The sequence below is a fragment of the Nilaparvata lugens genome, chromosome 6 (genome assembly GCF_014356525.2).
Source record: "Nilaparvata lugens isolate BPH chromosome 6, ASM1435652v1, whole genome shotgun sequence".
In the NCBI taxonomy this organism is placed as follows: domain Eukaryota; kingdom Metazoa; phylum Arthropoda; class Insecta; order Hemiptera; family Delphacidae; genus Nilaparvata; species Nilaparvata lugens.
In genome coordinates this window covers 39,637,478-39,653,980 of record NC_052509.1, presented here as the reverse complement: position 1 = coordinate 39,653,980, position 16,503 = coordinate 39,637,478, and the positions used below count along the sequence as shown (strand labels likewise).

The 16,503-nt window shown below is 33.3% G+C and overlaps 1 protein-coding gene across 1 annotated transcript in view; it reads right to left on the bottom strand.

Moving 5' to 3' along the window:
* Positions 1–16,503, bottom strand: part of LOC111055188 (transferrin) — a 54,502-nt gene that overhangs the window by 10,219 nt on the left and 27,780 nt on the right. The window contains exons 3-9 of the mRNA XM_039431453.1: positions 15,978–16,117; positions 5,291–5,433; positions 3,997–4,141; positions 3,202–3,392; positions 2,851–2,972; positions 1,865–2,019; positions 427–673 (exon numbers count right to left, since the gene is read on the bottom strand). Coding sequence (XP_039287387.1) covers positions 427–673; positions 1,865–2,019; positions 2,851–2,972; positions 3,202–3,392; positions 3,997–4,141; positions 5,291–5,433; positions 15,978–16,117 — 1,143 coding nt within the window. The remainder of the gene's footprint in view (positions 1–426; positions 674–1,864; positions 2,020–2,850; positions 2,973–3,201; positions 3,393–3,996; positions 4,142–5,290; positions 5,434–15,977; positions 16,118–16,503) is intronic.

Genomic DNA, 16,503 nt, shown 5'->3' with positions numbered 1-16,503 from the left:
AATCTGAATATTGTATTGGAGAAATTAGAAATTGTTGGCAAATTAGGTGTAAAATTGATTTGTGCGGGTGATTGGCTTCTCCCCCAACGAAGAGGGTTTTTTAATATACTGGATCAATTCAATTTGACATGCAATATTGAGACTCCCACTAGAATAACAGAGTTTAGTAAAACGGTAATTGGCAATATTATTACTAGTGCTGAATTGAATAATATAAAGGTAGATGTAATATACTTATGACTATCGGATCGTATTAGACAATACCTAGGCCCGGTATTGACACAAGAGCCTGTTTAGTTTAAATAATGATTAAATGCCACGAGAACCAATCAGAGTAGTGTTTTTAGAAGAATGAAGCAATATTGTTCTTTTGGAATTCAATCAGGATTAAGATTTGAGAGGCATTTAGGTTAGAGTTGTACTGACCTGACGGCGACCATGAGCTGATCGCTATTGGTGAAGAAGACGTCGGCCTTGCCATCGGCGACGGCCTGGAAGCAGTTGGTGCCTGCGGCCGGAGTGACGCACCGGATGTCCGGTTCGACGCCATAGCTGGCCGCAGCCGCAGACAGCCACTGGCACTGCGACACTTCCCGCGCCGCCACACCGCACACCTCGATCGTCCTCTTCGAGCCGCAACGGTACGAGTTGACGCTGCTCAGGAACCCTGGCACTGCAAACACTCCGCTCACTCATACAACTATTTCAAGTTTTCAATTCACACACTGAAGATGACACCGTAGGGTCGGAACATGTTTGTACCTTTCAAATAAATTCGAAATATTTTTAGACAGTTTTCTAGTGTTTTATTATGGACTAGCAGGTAACCCGTGCTCCGCAAGGGTCTAATTAAAAACTTGATAAACTGAAAGATTGATCTATTAAAATAGGCTTAGAATTTAAAATAGGCCTACCTATAGCCATCCTCGGTAAATTGAGAATCTATATGCGAAATTTCAAGTTGATCAGTCCAGTAGGTCAGACGTGGTGATGATGCGTCATTCGTGAATTTCCTATCCCGTACGTGTATAAGCCTATTCTTTCCTTTATTATATTATTTATATAGATAAATACAACTTTATCCCACCAATAACAGTACCTGAACTCCAATTTGCAAGATAATTGTGAGTGGCAAATTAAGACTAGTATTACACTGCGACCCCAAGGCCCGGTTTCAAAAAAGCCTATGTTAAATTTCAACTGTGATTAAATGCCACGAGAACCAATCATAGAAACCTTCTTTTATAAATAGTCTTAACCTTGGTTCTTGTCACATTGAATCATGACTAAAATTTAACATAAGTTTGTGCAACCGAGCCCAAGTGATCGAACAAAAAGCGGGGTATTTGTTCTTATGGTGCTCATTACATTAGGGACATCTGATATAAGAAACACCAGATATGCGATACCAATGATGTCCGAGAATCATTGCAGGGTATTCTGATAAATTGCTATTACACTCGGCCATCACTGGTTTCCTACCTGTTTCTGAAAGATGGCAGAGCATAATTATTTCAAGCATAATTCATCGAAAGTTATTCAATATGGACATATGAGTGGTAGAGTAGTAGTATGAATGTAGAGGGGTGGTATAATAGAATAAAATGGAGTGGTAGGGAGGAATTAAAAGTCCTAACTCCGCCTGATAACTGATATTTTCATTTCATTTAAATATTATAAAAACGTTTTATGCTTAGAAGTGGGAGTGATATTGTCGATATCTAAGTATGTCTTAACACAATATGATAAATCGATTTAGCATTGTACAATGAACATCCTGAGAGTAGCTATTGCTTATTTAGAATAGAAACTTGATAATGAATAATCAGATATTATATACATCAGTGAAATAAATAAATATTACCATTATCCAGGTATTCAGCAGGAGTTCTGAGCTCTTCGATGTGTTGTCGTGGTGAATTCTCCAATAGCTTATTCAAATCTGATCTGAAAGACTCGCCAGTCGTATAATCAACTAATGCACCCTTTATGAGCTCTTGAACACCACTTGCAATTTTACTGTAAGAAAGTTTTAAAAACTAAAATCAATTAAGAACATCATCCTGAATTTTCAAAATGCTATTTGTTCAACTGCACAGACAAGTTTGTTTCAATAGTTCTTTTAGTTCTAGATCTTTATAACATTTTTTATTTGTTAAACAGTACAATTTTTTGGAGACATACTACTATTACTGGAGAGGGTACAGGGTTAACAAAATATTTTGATTCAACTACCGATTAACCAGGATTGAAAAACGAAAATTACGGATATGTAAAGTACTGACACTGTAATTTATTATTCTGGATTAATAATAATAATAATCGTATGGCTTTTATTGGTGAGGAGTTCCTGACGGAAGCTCCACCTCTCCTGAATATATCATTTAAGCTGTAAATGGGCCTTAAGACTGTTATACTTCAGCCGGGACCGACAGTTTAACGTGCCCATCCGATGTCACGTTTACATTCTGGATTGAGAATTGTATTCTAGAAATGTAAATATAATACTCCAGTTTTTTGTTTAAAGTTTTCAACTCTCCAATAACTGAAAGACCATCAGTAATTTACTATGGGATTCACAAATATTAATTTTGAGGTACCTTATTAGTATTAATATTAGGTATGAATGAGGGTGTTGGTAAGTAATAAGGATGAATAATTGAGATATATTGTCTTTTTTCTTTAGGGCTACTTTTAATATAAATCTCAGTACCTCTTTTAAATTATTTTGTCATAACATGTTTCGGACATTAATTCAATTTTCATTTGAGATATATTACCTGTTGTAAGAAAGTAATAAGGATAGATATATTACCTGTTGTAAGAAAGTAATAAGGATGGATATATTACCTGTTGGCTGCAACCACAGTATTGGGCCTGGCCACCCATACACAGGGATTGGGACTGTGCAGAGGTTGGGTGGTTCCGTTCGGACAAAGCAGCTTCACTCTATTGCAAACTCTTAGGTTGTTCTGAAATTAACAATCAAAATTACCAACCATTGTATGATTATCAGTTGATAACTTTTATTCATATTTACAATAAATAATCATGAAAAAATATTAATATATAATATTATTAATCATAATTATTATAATATTCCAGCAGTTGGTTAACTGCAATATCTAATAAATCTTCCATATTTTATGTATGAATTTAAACTAGGAACTATTAAATTTGAAGTGAGAAGAGCCAACTTACTGTATTGAGGTATGAGGAATAAGTGGAGGAGACTTTGAAATGATTGAGAAGGTCATCGAGCCTGGCCCAGGCCACGTCACCCATGCAGTCGGACAGGCAGTTGAGCACTCCCTTGCGGCCCCAGTACTTGTCCCTGAACGTGCACTTGTCTGGCTCATCACATGTTTGACACATGCTTCCGTACTTACTTTCTGAAACATTCGTCAATTATTTTTTTTCTAGTTTTAGTTGTTGGAATGCAGGAGTGATTAATTCAATTCGAGTTGTGGGAGTGGGTTGGGTTTCCGGAAGCCTTGTGCTCAGCCTTATGGGGAGAAGAGACACCTTTTCTCCATGGTGACTCTTCAAGGTGAGAGGATAGAGGATATTTGTACTCCAGATGGAGCAAGTTTCTCTCTATGGAAATTCCAGTCTTTCGGTAGAGGAGCCCTAGATAGTTTAGTGATTATTCGTGCTGTGTGAGTGCATAGTGAGAGTGGCTGTGACGGGGACCCACGACAGTTTTCGATGCCTCCTACATGATTGGGTTCTGAGCTCAGGAATAGAATAAATGCATACTGCCGTCCTGTATGGAAAAAGTAACCTCGGGTGTCTATTTGCAGATAAAGATTAACTTATGATTTAAATTTCAAGATTAAAAGAAAACATGGGATTGAAATAATGTGATTGCTATTGAATTAATTATAATTGATTGTAAAAATCCTATAAATTAATATGCTATCAAATAGTCTGAAGATTTGAAAGTTCAAAATAAGTAGATACGGTATTAAAACTGAATATCTATAATATACTCACTCAAAGCAGAATCCAATTTCGGATCCATAGCCCATGTACCCGCCTTACATGAGATCTCAAAGAAATCAGCTAACGACTTCACTCGATTTTCAGCCACAGTTCGATTCTCATCACATGCTTGCGGAACAACTTGATCTTCAAAATACTACAAACACAACAAAACAAACTATTCTTAATAATTTGTACTCCCAGAAATTTCACTAAGAAAATTTAACATTTTCTTTCCATCTCCTCGCAATTTGAGTCAATTGAAAATATTGAAATACGCGTTTACATAAATTAATATAATGCAAAAGTAGTACACTGTACGGTAACTTATAAAATACAAGATTATTGATCAGGGATTCAATACAATACAATTCTATAAACACCCTTAGAATTGGATGTCGAACGTCTTTCTACATCAGTTGAATGTATGTTTTGTCTGAAGAAGCTAATTCCAACCATTATATTCATGGAATTCATTTTCGTTAACATAAAGAACCAATTGAAAGGTCAACATTAAGACTATTAACTATACATCATGAGCTATAGTATGCAGACTATGTTGCATAGCATATCAACAAGTGCTTATTTTTTTCCTTGGCTGATCAATTTACTTCTTATATAACAATGCAACTAAAGGTGAAATGAATGTCGCGCACATCTATTTGTAGTGGAAAGTTTTATAAGTACAACAAAATACAAACATTACCATCAAACTCTTGAACAATAGGATATTAATATGGTGAGCTTACTGGGGAAAAAATGATTTTGTTAACTGAATTATGTGGAGTGATGACAGCATATATTTCTCATTTCATTGCATGAGAATCCCATAATGTGTTTAATTACATGAACTACAATTGAAAGTATAATTAATAAGTATTGTATCGCAATGTAATGGAATAAATGTAAGATTGCAATGCAGAAATATGCTTGAAAGCTCCCATTGCAAGTTCAGCTATTTTTAAATTTAATTCAGTAACTAAATACTTCTATCTAGGTGAGTTTATCACCTATTATATTTATTTAGCACTGAATGTATAATTGAGAGGTTATCAATGTCTTGATCGACGATTCGACTTGCCTCACTGATAATGAACTTCAGCAATCGACCATTAATCAGGAATTTATTCACTGATAAAAATGATACTGGTATGGCTTCTTTGTTGGTGGAAAGACCCTTATTTATTTAGTTATCCCGATAATATCATGTCCCCCCCCATATTCTCCAGATTATTCTGCAACTGAGAGTTGAAAGAAGAAATAAATATTATTCATTGATAAAGTCAACAGTATAATTCTCACTCACTAGAGAGAAAATATCGCTCCAGTCCTCTTCATTGCCTTCCAAATCATATCCCGGGTGACAGAATCTTCTATTCCTGAGGTCTTTCAGAGATACAATGTCCATACTGCTGGTCACAACCGCTACCATTTCATACTCATGGCGTTCTGAAATAATATTATCAATAAAAACAAGCCAATAGAAAATTACAACAGAAACACGTCTAATAGTAAAATTATTTCTCTTGGTAAAAATTTCAAATGCCGTAACAAGATATAAAATAAAGCTATGTTATAGCCAGTATTTTATTGTGAGACTAGAATAATACAAACTTGTAGAAGTCCCTTTGAAAAAACGTCTGAATCATTTTTAGATAATCTAACTTCAGAAACTATATATTCCTTATGCCAAATAAGTTTGATATAATTTATATCGAATAAGTTTGACTGTTGTGTAAATTACTGTATGTGTTTTTAACAACGTGGAATCAGAGTTAAATTCTTTTACAAGGTAATTATTAAATCGTTCATTTTAGATTATAAAATGCATGGCAGAAATTTATAATCATGAAGGGTTTATTAAAAGTTGAAAAGTCAAGAATAGCATTCACCACAAAATATTCATCATAGAAACAAAACCTTATTTTGCAACAAAGCGAAATTAATGTGATTTTCTAAACAATGTGTTCACAAGTTTCTATACAGTCATGTTCTAGCACTAAAATAACGATAATTGATGGGTATTTGTTTTTAAACCTATTGACTTAAAAGACATAAACGTTCTTGGAGTGCATTATCAACCTGTATCCAAGTATTTTGAAGGTCAAACATAGCAACGCATGCAGCTCTATTAAAAATATATTCCTATATTTTCAATGAATAGTACCAACAAATAACAAGTTTTCACCATTTTATTATCGGTTTTAAAGCCATGACCATGCACAAGTCAAATAATACACATCATGGTAAAATATCTTATTTTCCTCCAGTACCAGTGTAGTGCAATCGTCAAGGAAAGCATTCAAATAACTCGAGTAAAAAGACTTACTATCAAACACAAATCTTGACTGATGAAGTTGACATTCATAGCATGACTGTCAAAAATATAACATTGGAAAATTATTTTCCGACAGCTTCAAGATTTCAATTCGTTAAAGTTATGAGCTTGCATGAAAATGTATGTTCAAGATGCAACAATAAAAGAGAATATTTTTAATTTAAATATTATAATAGGTAGGCTACTGTACAGGTTTAGTAGGATAGCTTGGGCAAAGGTGGATATTATATTTATAGCATACACATCGGAATAATTGAACAGAAATATCAGATATACAGAATAAAGCTATTTTATAGCAAGTATTCTATTGTGAGACTACAAGACTATTCTATTGTGAGATACTACAAAATGGTAGCAGTCACTTTAAAAACTGTTAGTCGTTTAAAAACGGGTTGATATGATATAATGTAGGCTTATACAGAGTAGGTTAAAAGTCCGAGAACGGCTTAATATCTCATACACAAAGGTAATTGGTCATTGGATGTGATTGGGGATCCAATTCAAATTGAAAATATTACTTTACTATGACTTTAAAAAAAGTTAATTCAAAATGGCGAATCCAAGATGGCAGACCAGATTTTTAAAGTCACAGTAAAGTAGTATTTTTTATTTGAATAGGATCCTCAATCACACCCTCCTTGAAATCACATTTTTTTTTTTTTTTTAAGATTACGTCCTAAAGACTCCAGTCATGGAGTATAAGACAAGTCATGTTATTACATAATAATTCTAACACTAAGTAGTTCAACCTAGTTTAGGTTTGAAAGGAATTCTTGTACACTATAAAAAGCTCTATCAACTAAATATTTTTTAATTTGTTTTTTGAAAATCTTCAAATCATCATTACTTTTCAAGATTTGAGGTAGCTTGTTATAAAATTTCCTACCAATATAATCTGGTTTTTGTTCAAATAACCTACTATTGTGACCCATTATATGATAATCTGCTCTGTTTCGCGTATTATACTCATGAACATCTGAATTCTGGATCACACCACTCGTTTTCACATGCATTACAACTTCATATACATACAAAGATGGCACAGTTAATAGACCAAGCTTTTTAAATAAAGGCCTACAAGAGTCTAACCTATTCACTTTCTCTATACATCTGAGTGCCTTCTTTTGAATCTTAAACACTCTGTCCATATTTTGTTGAGATGAATTACCCCATACTAAAATAGCATACCTAATATGAGATAGTATAAGTCCATGGTAAGCAGTTAACAGTAGTTTTTTATCATTCAGCCTAGCAAGCTGCCGCAGGACAAATACCCCAGATGATATCTTATTACATATCCTCTCAATGTAAGGATGCCATGTTAATTTCCTGTCCAATAAAATTCCCAAGAATGCTACTTTCTCTTCTTGGTCTAATTCATTTTCCTCTACAAACACATTTATTTCTCTATCCTCTACTGAATTATATTTACTTTTGAATTGTAGGAATTGACATTTCTTACTATTTATTGTTAATTGCCTTTGCTTCAAGAATTGGACAATTGACTGTACTCCAGTAAAAGCATTTATTTCTAGACTATCTAATAAATGATTGTTAAAGATAAGCGATGTGTCATCAGCAAACAACAGAGCTCTGTGATCTTTTAACTCTTTTGGTAATTGGTTCACATACAACAGAAACAGTAAGGGACCCAGAATTGAGCCTTGAGGTACTCCAGCCTGGACCTCCAGTTTTTGAGATTTAATTTTTACTATTTCATTCCCATCCACCTTGGTAAGCTCAACACACTGGTTTCTACCTATGAGATATGATTCAAACCATTTTAGTTCTATACCATTCACACCTACAGTTTTTAGTATTTCCAATAATATTCTATGGTTCACACAATCAAAAGCTTTGGATAAATCAAGAAATATTGCGGATGCCTTCTCACCTGAATCTATTATATCTATTAGTCTTTCAACAAGGGATACTATTGCAGTCTTAGTAGATTTCCCTTTCTGGAACCCATGCTGTTCATCACATATGAAATTAATTTCTTCCAGGTGCATCAATAGCCTATAAAACTACTCTTTCAAAAATATTACTTATTACATTTAGAATACTAATGGGTCTATAATTTTCAACTCTTTCAGAATCACCGCTCTTGAAAATTGGCAAAATTTTTCCTTGTTTCAGATCATCAGGGAAAATACCCTGCTCTAGTGAAGTATTAAGGAGATGCAATAAAGGGTCCAGTAATTCATTTTCACATTCTTTTAAAATTTTGCTTGAGACCCCATCCAATCCTACTGTTTTTTTGTTATTCAAATTTTTTATTATTCTTGACAACTCATCTCTTGATAATGGATGAAATTTAAATACCTTTTCAATTGGCTCAGCATTTAATGTAGTTGTATTACAAGTATTAGTGTTCAGTGACTTTTGGAGATTATATGCAACCTGTTGATAATACTTATTGAAAAAGTTACAAATGTCTATACTATCATCCATATAATTTCCATGTTCATCGATTATCCTAGGGACATTAGTAACTGTATCTTTTTGAGCTGCTCTCCTATTTCTATTAATTACCTCCCAAACAGCAGAGTTAAAATTGGTACTAGTTGTTAATATTTCAGCTGTTTTCTTACACTTAGCTTTCCTCACTTCTTTTGCATAGTTTTTCTTTAGACATTTGTATTTGACTTCACTCGGAAAATCCCTCACTAATTTAAATTACTCATAGGCTTCCCTAACAATATTTCTTTGAGTAAGAATATCTTCAGTTATCCATTCATCTACTTTGTCCAATTTACTTTTTACTTTGACTTTTTTTATTGGACAGCATACACTAATGTGAAATCTTAGAGTATCAATGAATTGCTTATATTTGTAATTTAGGTTACAACTGTTATAAACACTACTCCAATTTTCTTGAAGCAGTTCCTGCTTCAAACAATTTATATTTCCTAGCTCATATTGCTGAATTTCTTTCACAAAAGTTTTTTTTCTGCTTGGATTCTGGCCCTGCAACTTAACATCTAAAATTTGATAGTTATGATCTGATAGATCTGAGCTACCTAACCTGACATTACAACCTTCTATATTTGTGAGGATATTATCAATAATTGTCTGTGAAGTTCGAGTTACTCTTGTATATTCGTGGACCTTAATTTCTAAATTATTCATATTAATAATATCTCTAATATCCTCTGTCATTTTATCCTGCCTGGCAAAATCGGTATTGAAATCTCCTACTACTATAACATTTGTGAAACGAGCGGTTGTAATTTCCAAAAGTGTGTGGAGCAGCTCACAAAATTTTTGCCGGTCTCCATTTGGTGACCTATAGATACCTAACACTGCTACTAGTCCAGGCGCTGGCTTACATTGAGCATACATGAGAGAGGCAGAGAATTTGACTTCGGATTATTGTTAGGGGCTCTTTAGTGTATATGAAACTCAATGTCGTCACGTCCCAGGGTGGTCGACAGCTTGGGGGGGAGGGGGGTAAGTTGTAAAAAACGCGCGTTTATAAAATCGCCTGTCCTGCAGTTACTATTCATAGTACAGCTTTTAATTTTTTCTCAATATTTTGTACACATAACTGGCTTTCAATGTGATCCTATACATTTTTGCGATAAACCGCATAGTTTTTCCGTAAAAAAATAAAATATCTCGAAAAATGTATTTTTTTATTATGGACTTTCTGTTATTTCTCGAATATTCAAGTAATTAGCCGACTTAGAGGAAAATGCTCCCAATAAACGTTGTAGGCCGTCTCTTGCTGAATCCAATGATATACATAGTTTGGGGGTTACGATCATAGATGCGGCGGTGGGAGGGGGATAAGTAGCACTGTTACGCTGCGGCCCGGTCCTCCCCCATGATAAATGCGCGTAATGGCCTCTCTATTGCATCGCTCCTACTAGTCTATGCATTCAAATTATGTATTTCAGGAACGCTTATCTTATGTATTTTCGGTCGCTGAACACGATTTTTCAACTCTCAAGCCTTAATAATTGATAATTCTCATCATAATATACTAATTATGGTCAAAATTACAAACTTCATCTCATTATCATTATTTATGATTACATTGTAATGATAAACCATCCTGTTAGGAATCCTATATGTGTTTCTCAGTCGATAAAAAACTGAAATTCCATTAAGTGAGAATAATTATTCGATTTAGTTCAATGATCACTTTGGAATTGCGAAAGTCAAGTAATGGAGTAAGTTAAACAAATAATATAGGCTACCCCATATAAAGCACCGTGTAACAGGAGTAAAATATTTTCTTAATATAAATTTACAGTTGAAGCACAAATAATGCCAATTACTCCCATGTGATATGACTAAATATTTGATTACAAATGAAATACAACTCTAAAGCTGCGTTTATTAGCACCAAAGTTATTAAGGAGATGTTAATATAACTTAATCTTTACAGATTTTATTAGATTGAACATAACTTATCATACATATGATGGACATATGTGTTTGCCAAGTTCCGTTCAATCTAATAGAATCTATAAAGATTAAGTTATTAACATTTTGTTAATAACTTTGGTGTAAACGCAGCTTTATCAACTTATTTTTGTAACTTATATCTACGAATAGATACTTTCCATCTGGCTGAGTTTGACTGATTGTCTAAGGGTGGTACTTGAATGAAAGTGGAATGAGAGATATCTCTGTTGAATTTGAAATATTTGGAGAGAATACTGTTGGAAATCTATTGAGGGGAGATCAGTATAATTAAGGTGTGAGAGCAAGCAATCAATTCAATGAAACAACTACTAGGACTCATGAACGGTTCAAATATGAGAGATTGTCAAAGTATATTTGAAAGAAGTCAGGAGCTATTTGTGGAGTTTTTTTTAGAATCAAAATCAATGACTACTTGAAATTTATGACTGATTATTGTAACATAGTTTAAATTATCTTAAATTGTATTCATGCTCATAAGGAAGGACTCTAGTATTGCACATAGAAACTGTACGAGAGAAGATCCCATACTTTTTTCATTCAATTACACAAAATATGTTATAAAGTCTGTGTTATATCTAGAAAATATAAAAAAATACCCATAGAAGTAGAAAATAATTTCCAATAAGGAAACATCAACTCTATACAGTCAATACATTGACTCTCTGTCAAATGAAACCTTGAAAATTTAATAAATGTGACAACCGATCATGCTTTGGAGCAGACCCTCATTCGATCAAAACTGAGTGATTAGAATAGCTAGTTCTTCAAAGGCTTTTCTAAAATGGCTGCTACTACATAAATAAATCTTCCATCAAAGATATTCTGTTCAAGTATGTTGACATCATTATGGATATCACTGGAGATTGTGAAGAAAGTCATCTAATGAAGTAAAACAAGACTAATGAGAGATGAGAATGATTTCCAGAAGCATAATGATAATCTTCTCAAGAGAACATAACATTTTTCTTCAAGACTCTGATGGATAACAGAATCTGCATAATGCTATCAATGGTCTGGAAGCAAGTGAAGAAGTGTGTGATTCTCTTTTGGACGTATAGAAAGAAATAGTTATTCGGTCTCCAACGATTTTTATCTGAACATAGTTGTGGCAAATTGTAAAAGTGTATTCTCACTTATAAAATGAAACAGAGTTCTTTCATTCTCCACGATGCAATCAAACAAAAATCCTAGTCTTAGTTAATTCTAGAACAAAAAGATCTGATCTCTGTATTTTTACTAGGTAGCTGTTTAAAAATAATTCAGCATTGAAGTTTTAGTGCAGCATGCATTTCTACAATAACCGCAATCTCTGTCAACATCTGATGGATATTTGAAATAAAAACTCTTAATCTCACTTGGCCCATGAAATTGTAAGTGAAACTAGTTGTGGATTTGACTAAATCCCTAAATACCGTTGACAAATTCGCATAATGATGACATGGCTCTCCTGAATTCAACTCCTACTTCACTTTTCAAAACTTCAATACGCTGCAAGATTATGGAAACATTGTAATGAGAAGAGTTATGAAAATCCTCAATAAAGATGGAGTGATACAGGTGGACATAGCTTTTCATGTCTATGGTCCAAAATCAAACAAAGGTAGTGAACATATTAGACGAAGCAGCAGCAGAGTAAAAGAATCACTCCAATAATATGCTCTCCAAACCATCGAGACTTGATTTCTAAATCTGTGGCAGAGATTTATTAATGTGACATGCAATAATCTATAAAGAAATAATCCATCCGTTAGCTACGTGCAGGAATACATACATTCATTCATTCATTTGTGAATAAAATTACAAATCATATAAATATATTTGGGAAAGAATAACAGGCATGGCCCAAAACTATTCGAATCCCAAATTTTGATACTGAATAACTTATTACCATTTCAAAACAGTCTGAACGGGTATACCATAATGGATGAATCAATCAAAAGTTAGTGAAATATCATTATAATAATACTGTTAGAAATAATACGAATGAATATTTAAATTTTCATTTCATTTTGATTTGACACATATCTATTATTATATTGGATATAATTTCTCAAAAGTTTACGACAAACTGAAGATTCACGAAAGATTCATATTTTCATACTAAACAAAATCATTATGATAATGAATAAATGATGAATTCCATTTCCACCATGAAGAACTAAGAAATTCCACAAATATTTCTTGGAAATTAACTGACCACTATATCAAGTAAGCGTGGCCAGTGTGCAATTAATAATATAATTTAGCCTGCAGCGCATCACAATAAATTAATTTGAGATAAAAACAATAGAACATGAACATATATGAATATTATCTTTATTCTATCATAATATATTTCTTGAAACCCAAGTTTCGTTTATTTCAAACAGTCATTTCTTAGTTTCCTTGCAGAATGAGATGAAGTTTGTAATTTTGACCATAATTAGTATATTATGATGAGAATTATCAATTATTAAGGCTTGAGAGTTGAAAAATCGTGTTCAGCGACCGAAAATACATAAGATAAGCGTTCCTGAAATACATAATTTGAATGCATAGACTAGTAGGAGCGATGCAATAGAGAGGCCATTACGCGCATTTATCATGGGGGAGGACCGGGCCGCAGCGTAACAGTGCTACTTATCCCCCTCCCACCGCCGCATCTATGATCGTAACCCCCAAAATATATATGTCATTGGATTCAGCAAGAAACGGCCTACAACGTTTATTGGGAGCATTTTCCTCTAAGTCGGTTAATTACTTGAATATTCGAGAAATAACAGAAAGTCCATAATAAAAAAATACATTTTTCGAGATATTTTATTTTTTTACGGAAAAACTATGCGGTTTATCGCAAAAATGTATAGGATCACATTGAAAGCCAGTTATGTGTACATAATATTGAGAAAAAATTAAAAGCTGTACTATGAATAGTAACTGCAGGACAGGCGATTTTATAAACGCGCGTTTTTTACAACTTACCCCCCTCCCCCACAAGCTGTCGACCACCCTGGGACGTGACGACATCGAGTTTCATATACACTAAAGAGCCCCTAACAATAATCCGAAGTCAAATTCTCTGCCTCTCTCATGTATGCTCAATGTAAGCCAGCGCCTGGACTATACCTCAAATCGATCATCAATTTTTAACCTTAGTCCCGTCACCTCTAAATCCATCTCAACAGAAAATCTCTTAACAAAATCCAGTTCATAACTTTGGGTATGTTTAGCATTGCTAGTGAATATACATACACCACCACTTCTATGAACTATTCTACAAAATTCTGATCTCAGTGAATAGCCTGGAATCCTAACTTGATTTATTTCCTTTATTTTTAAGCCATGCTCTGTGAAAATAACAATGTCAGGATCCTCCTGTTTAAGAAATACTTCTAATCTGTCAATTTTGTTGCGAAGATACTGAATATTTTGATGATAAATACTAAAAACCTTACCATCTTGTGCTACTCTATCTCTAGCATTTGTAGCTATTTCCCTTTCCCTGTTTTGAGCCAATTTACTAAAAAATCGTTATTTGTTTTTTTGACTGTTTTTAAACCAGAGGATTGCAAACGGCTTTCAATCAGCTCTGCCAATCTATTACAAAATATTACTTTGCCAGATCGATTTAGATGCAACCCATGATTAGTGAAGTTATGTCTTTTCAGCCTTTCATTTAGAAAACAAATCCCCAGTTGTTTAGAATTCTTATTTTTTAGGCTGTTGATTGTATTATGGATTGATTTGTTTGTCAAATTGATTGCTTCATTTAACTCTGGCCTATCAAACCTATTAGGAATAGTACTTATTATTAAGTTTGTTTTTTTGCTGAGTGGCACAATTTCCTTGATTTTTTCTGTTACTTGAGGAAGATGATTCAAGTTAGGTTCATTTATATTATTTGAGCCACCCAGTACAATTAGATAGTCATTTTCATCAAAGTCTTTAGTTTGTTCCCTAGCTGACTCTACAACTGCATTAATTGATGCACTTGGCTTGAAAAAACATTGGACATCAATTTATTTTTCAATCTTTTATCAAGGAGATCACTGCAATCACGTCCATGACTGGACGTCAGTAGCAGAACTCTCCCTTTCCTATCTTTATTTCCCTCAGCTATATTTTTGGTTGCTGTCTTCAAAACCTCACTGTACGTTTTATTTCGACCATTTTCAGAGCATTCCCATCATTTAGGTTAGATTCTATTTTTTTGCATTTGGACGGAGGTTCTATCATACATTTAGTATTATCAAATTTAGATTTTAGTTTCTTTATTTCCTCCGACATTAGACTACATTGATTTTTTAGATTTAGTATTTCTTTTTTATGGTCTTCATCTTGTAATTTTATAATCAGTTCCAAAGATTTAATTTCTTCTACCATCCCTAACCTTTCTTCCTCAGACGTTTTTAGAGTTACTTCTAATTGGTTTTTTAAATTAGTGTGGCTACTTTGTAGTTGAGCAACTTTTTCGGCTAAAGTAGTTTGAGGAACTGGGGTTTTTGGTTTTGGCGTTTTTGAATTTTGGTTTTGGGAACGCGTAAGTACTCCCGCAATGTTTACATTTCTATTAATAACCTTCGGTGTTCTATTTGAGCTCATCTTCCTATCTAAGAAATTATATTACTTGCAATAATAATAATTGATTTATAAATGATAGGATTTTAATTAGGTTATAATTTCATTTAATGAGATACCATTTTTATCAATTAGATCTCATTTTAATGAGATACCAAGCCGTTCTCGTACTTTTTTCTTTCCTCTCTGCTTTGAATATAGTATTGATTAATAATATGAATACGGTATGTAAGAAACGGTTAGAGATATCAATATGTGGTTTTCGCCATTCATTTTTTCTTGAAATTCCGAATTGAAATCATGTATCGCATGACCACCTTCCTATTTAAAAAATAAAGTTGCATTCAAAATGGCGGATCCAAGATGGCGGACCAGATTTTTAAAGTAGTATTTTCAATTTGAATTGGATCCCCAATCAAACCCACCGTCAAATTACCTTTGTGTATGAGATATTAAGCCGTTCTCGGACTTTTCACCCACTCTGTATATGAGAATAATATAACTGAAATCTCATCTGATCACTTACAAATGCAGAATGCATTGAGCTAAGATATATAATATTTTCTGTTGCTATTCCATTTAGATAATAAAGCAGTTCGTATTTGAGAGAAACTTGAGATAGCATAATTCTTAAAATAGAAAACCTACTTTTGGTACCTACTAAGAGCAGAGGATCGTTGGAACATGGAAACGATCAGTATGTTCTCGATACTAGGATTGTTCTTTGCTATCAGTAGTTCTTCGGCTTCTAGTATGCCGAAGTCAGCTTCTCCTGAGGAAATTTTTTGTAAACAGTCTATCCTGTTGAGAGAAACGTTTTTGGTTAATAAAGTGTAGTAAATAGGAGATTATATTGCAAATGTTATCGACTAAGTATTTTATAAGTATCTCAAGTATTTTTCAAGAGTATTTTTGTGAGTAACAGAGAAAGACAACTGCACTTATATTTCTAAACCGATTTTCTAAGTGATACTCGTATCACTTGAGAATATAGCGATGAGGAGATTGAAACAAAATTATTCCATTTACATTAAACATGAACTTTTTAAAATATATGTTATCAATTAAGTTCAAACTGGAGAGAAAATCAATATTATAGATTATTAAAATATACGTTTGATTCAATTTACGATTTTGCCAAAGATTTTCCAATATAATATTTAATTCAAATAAGATAAGATCTACCC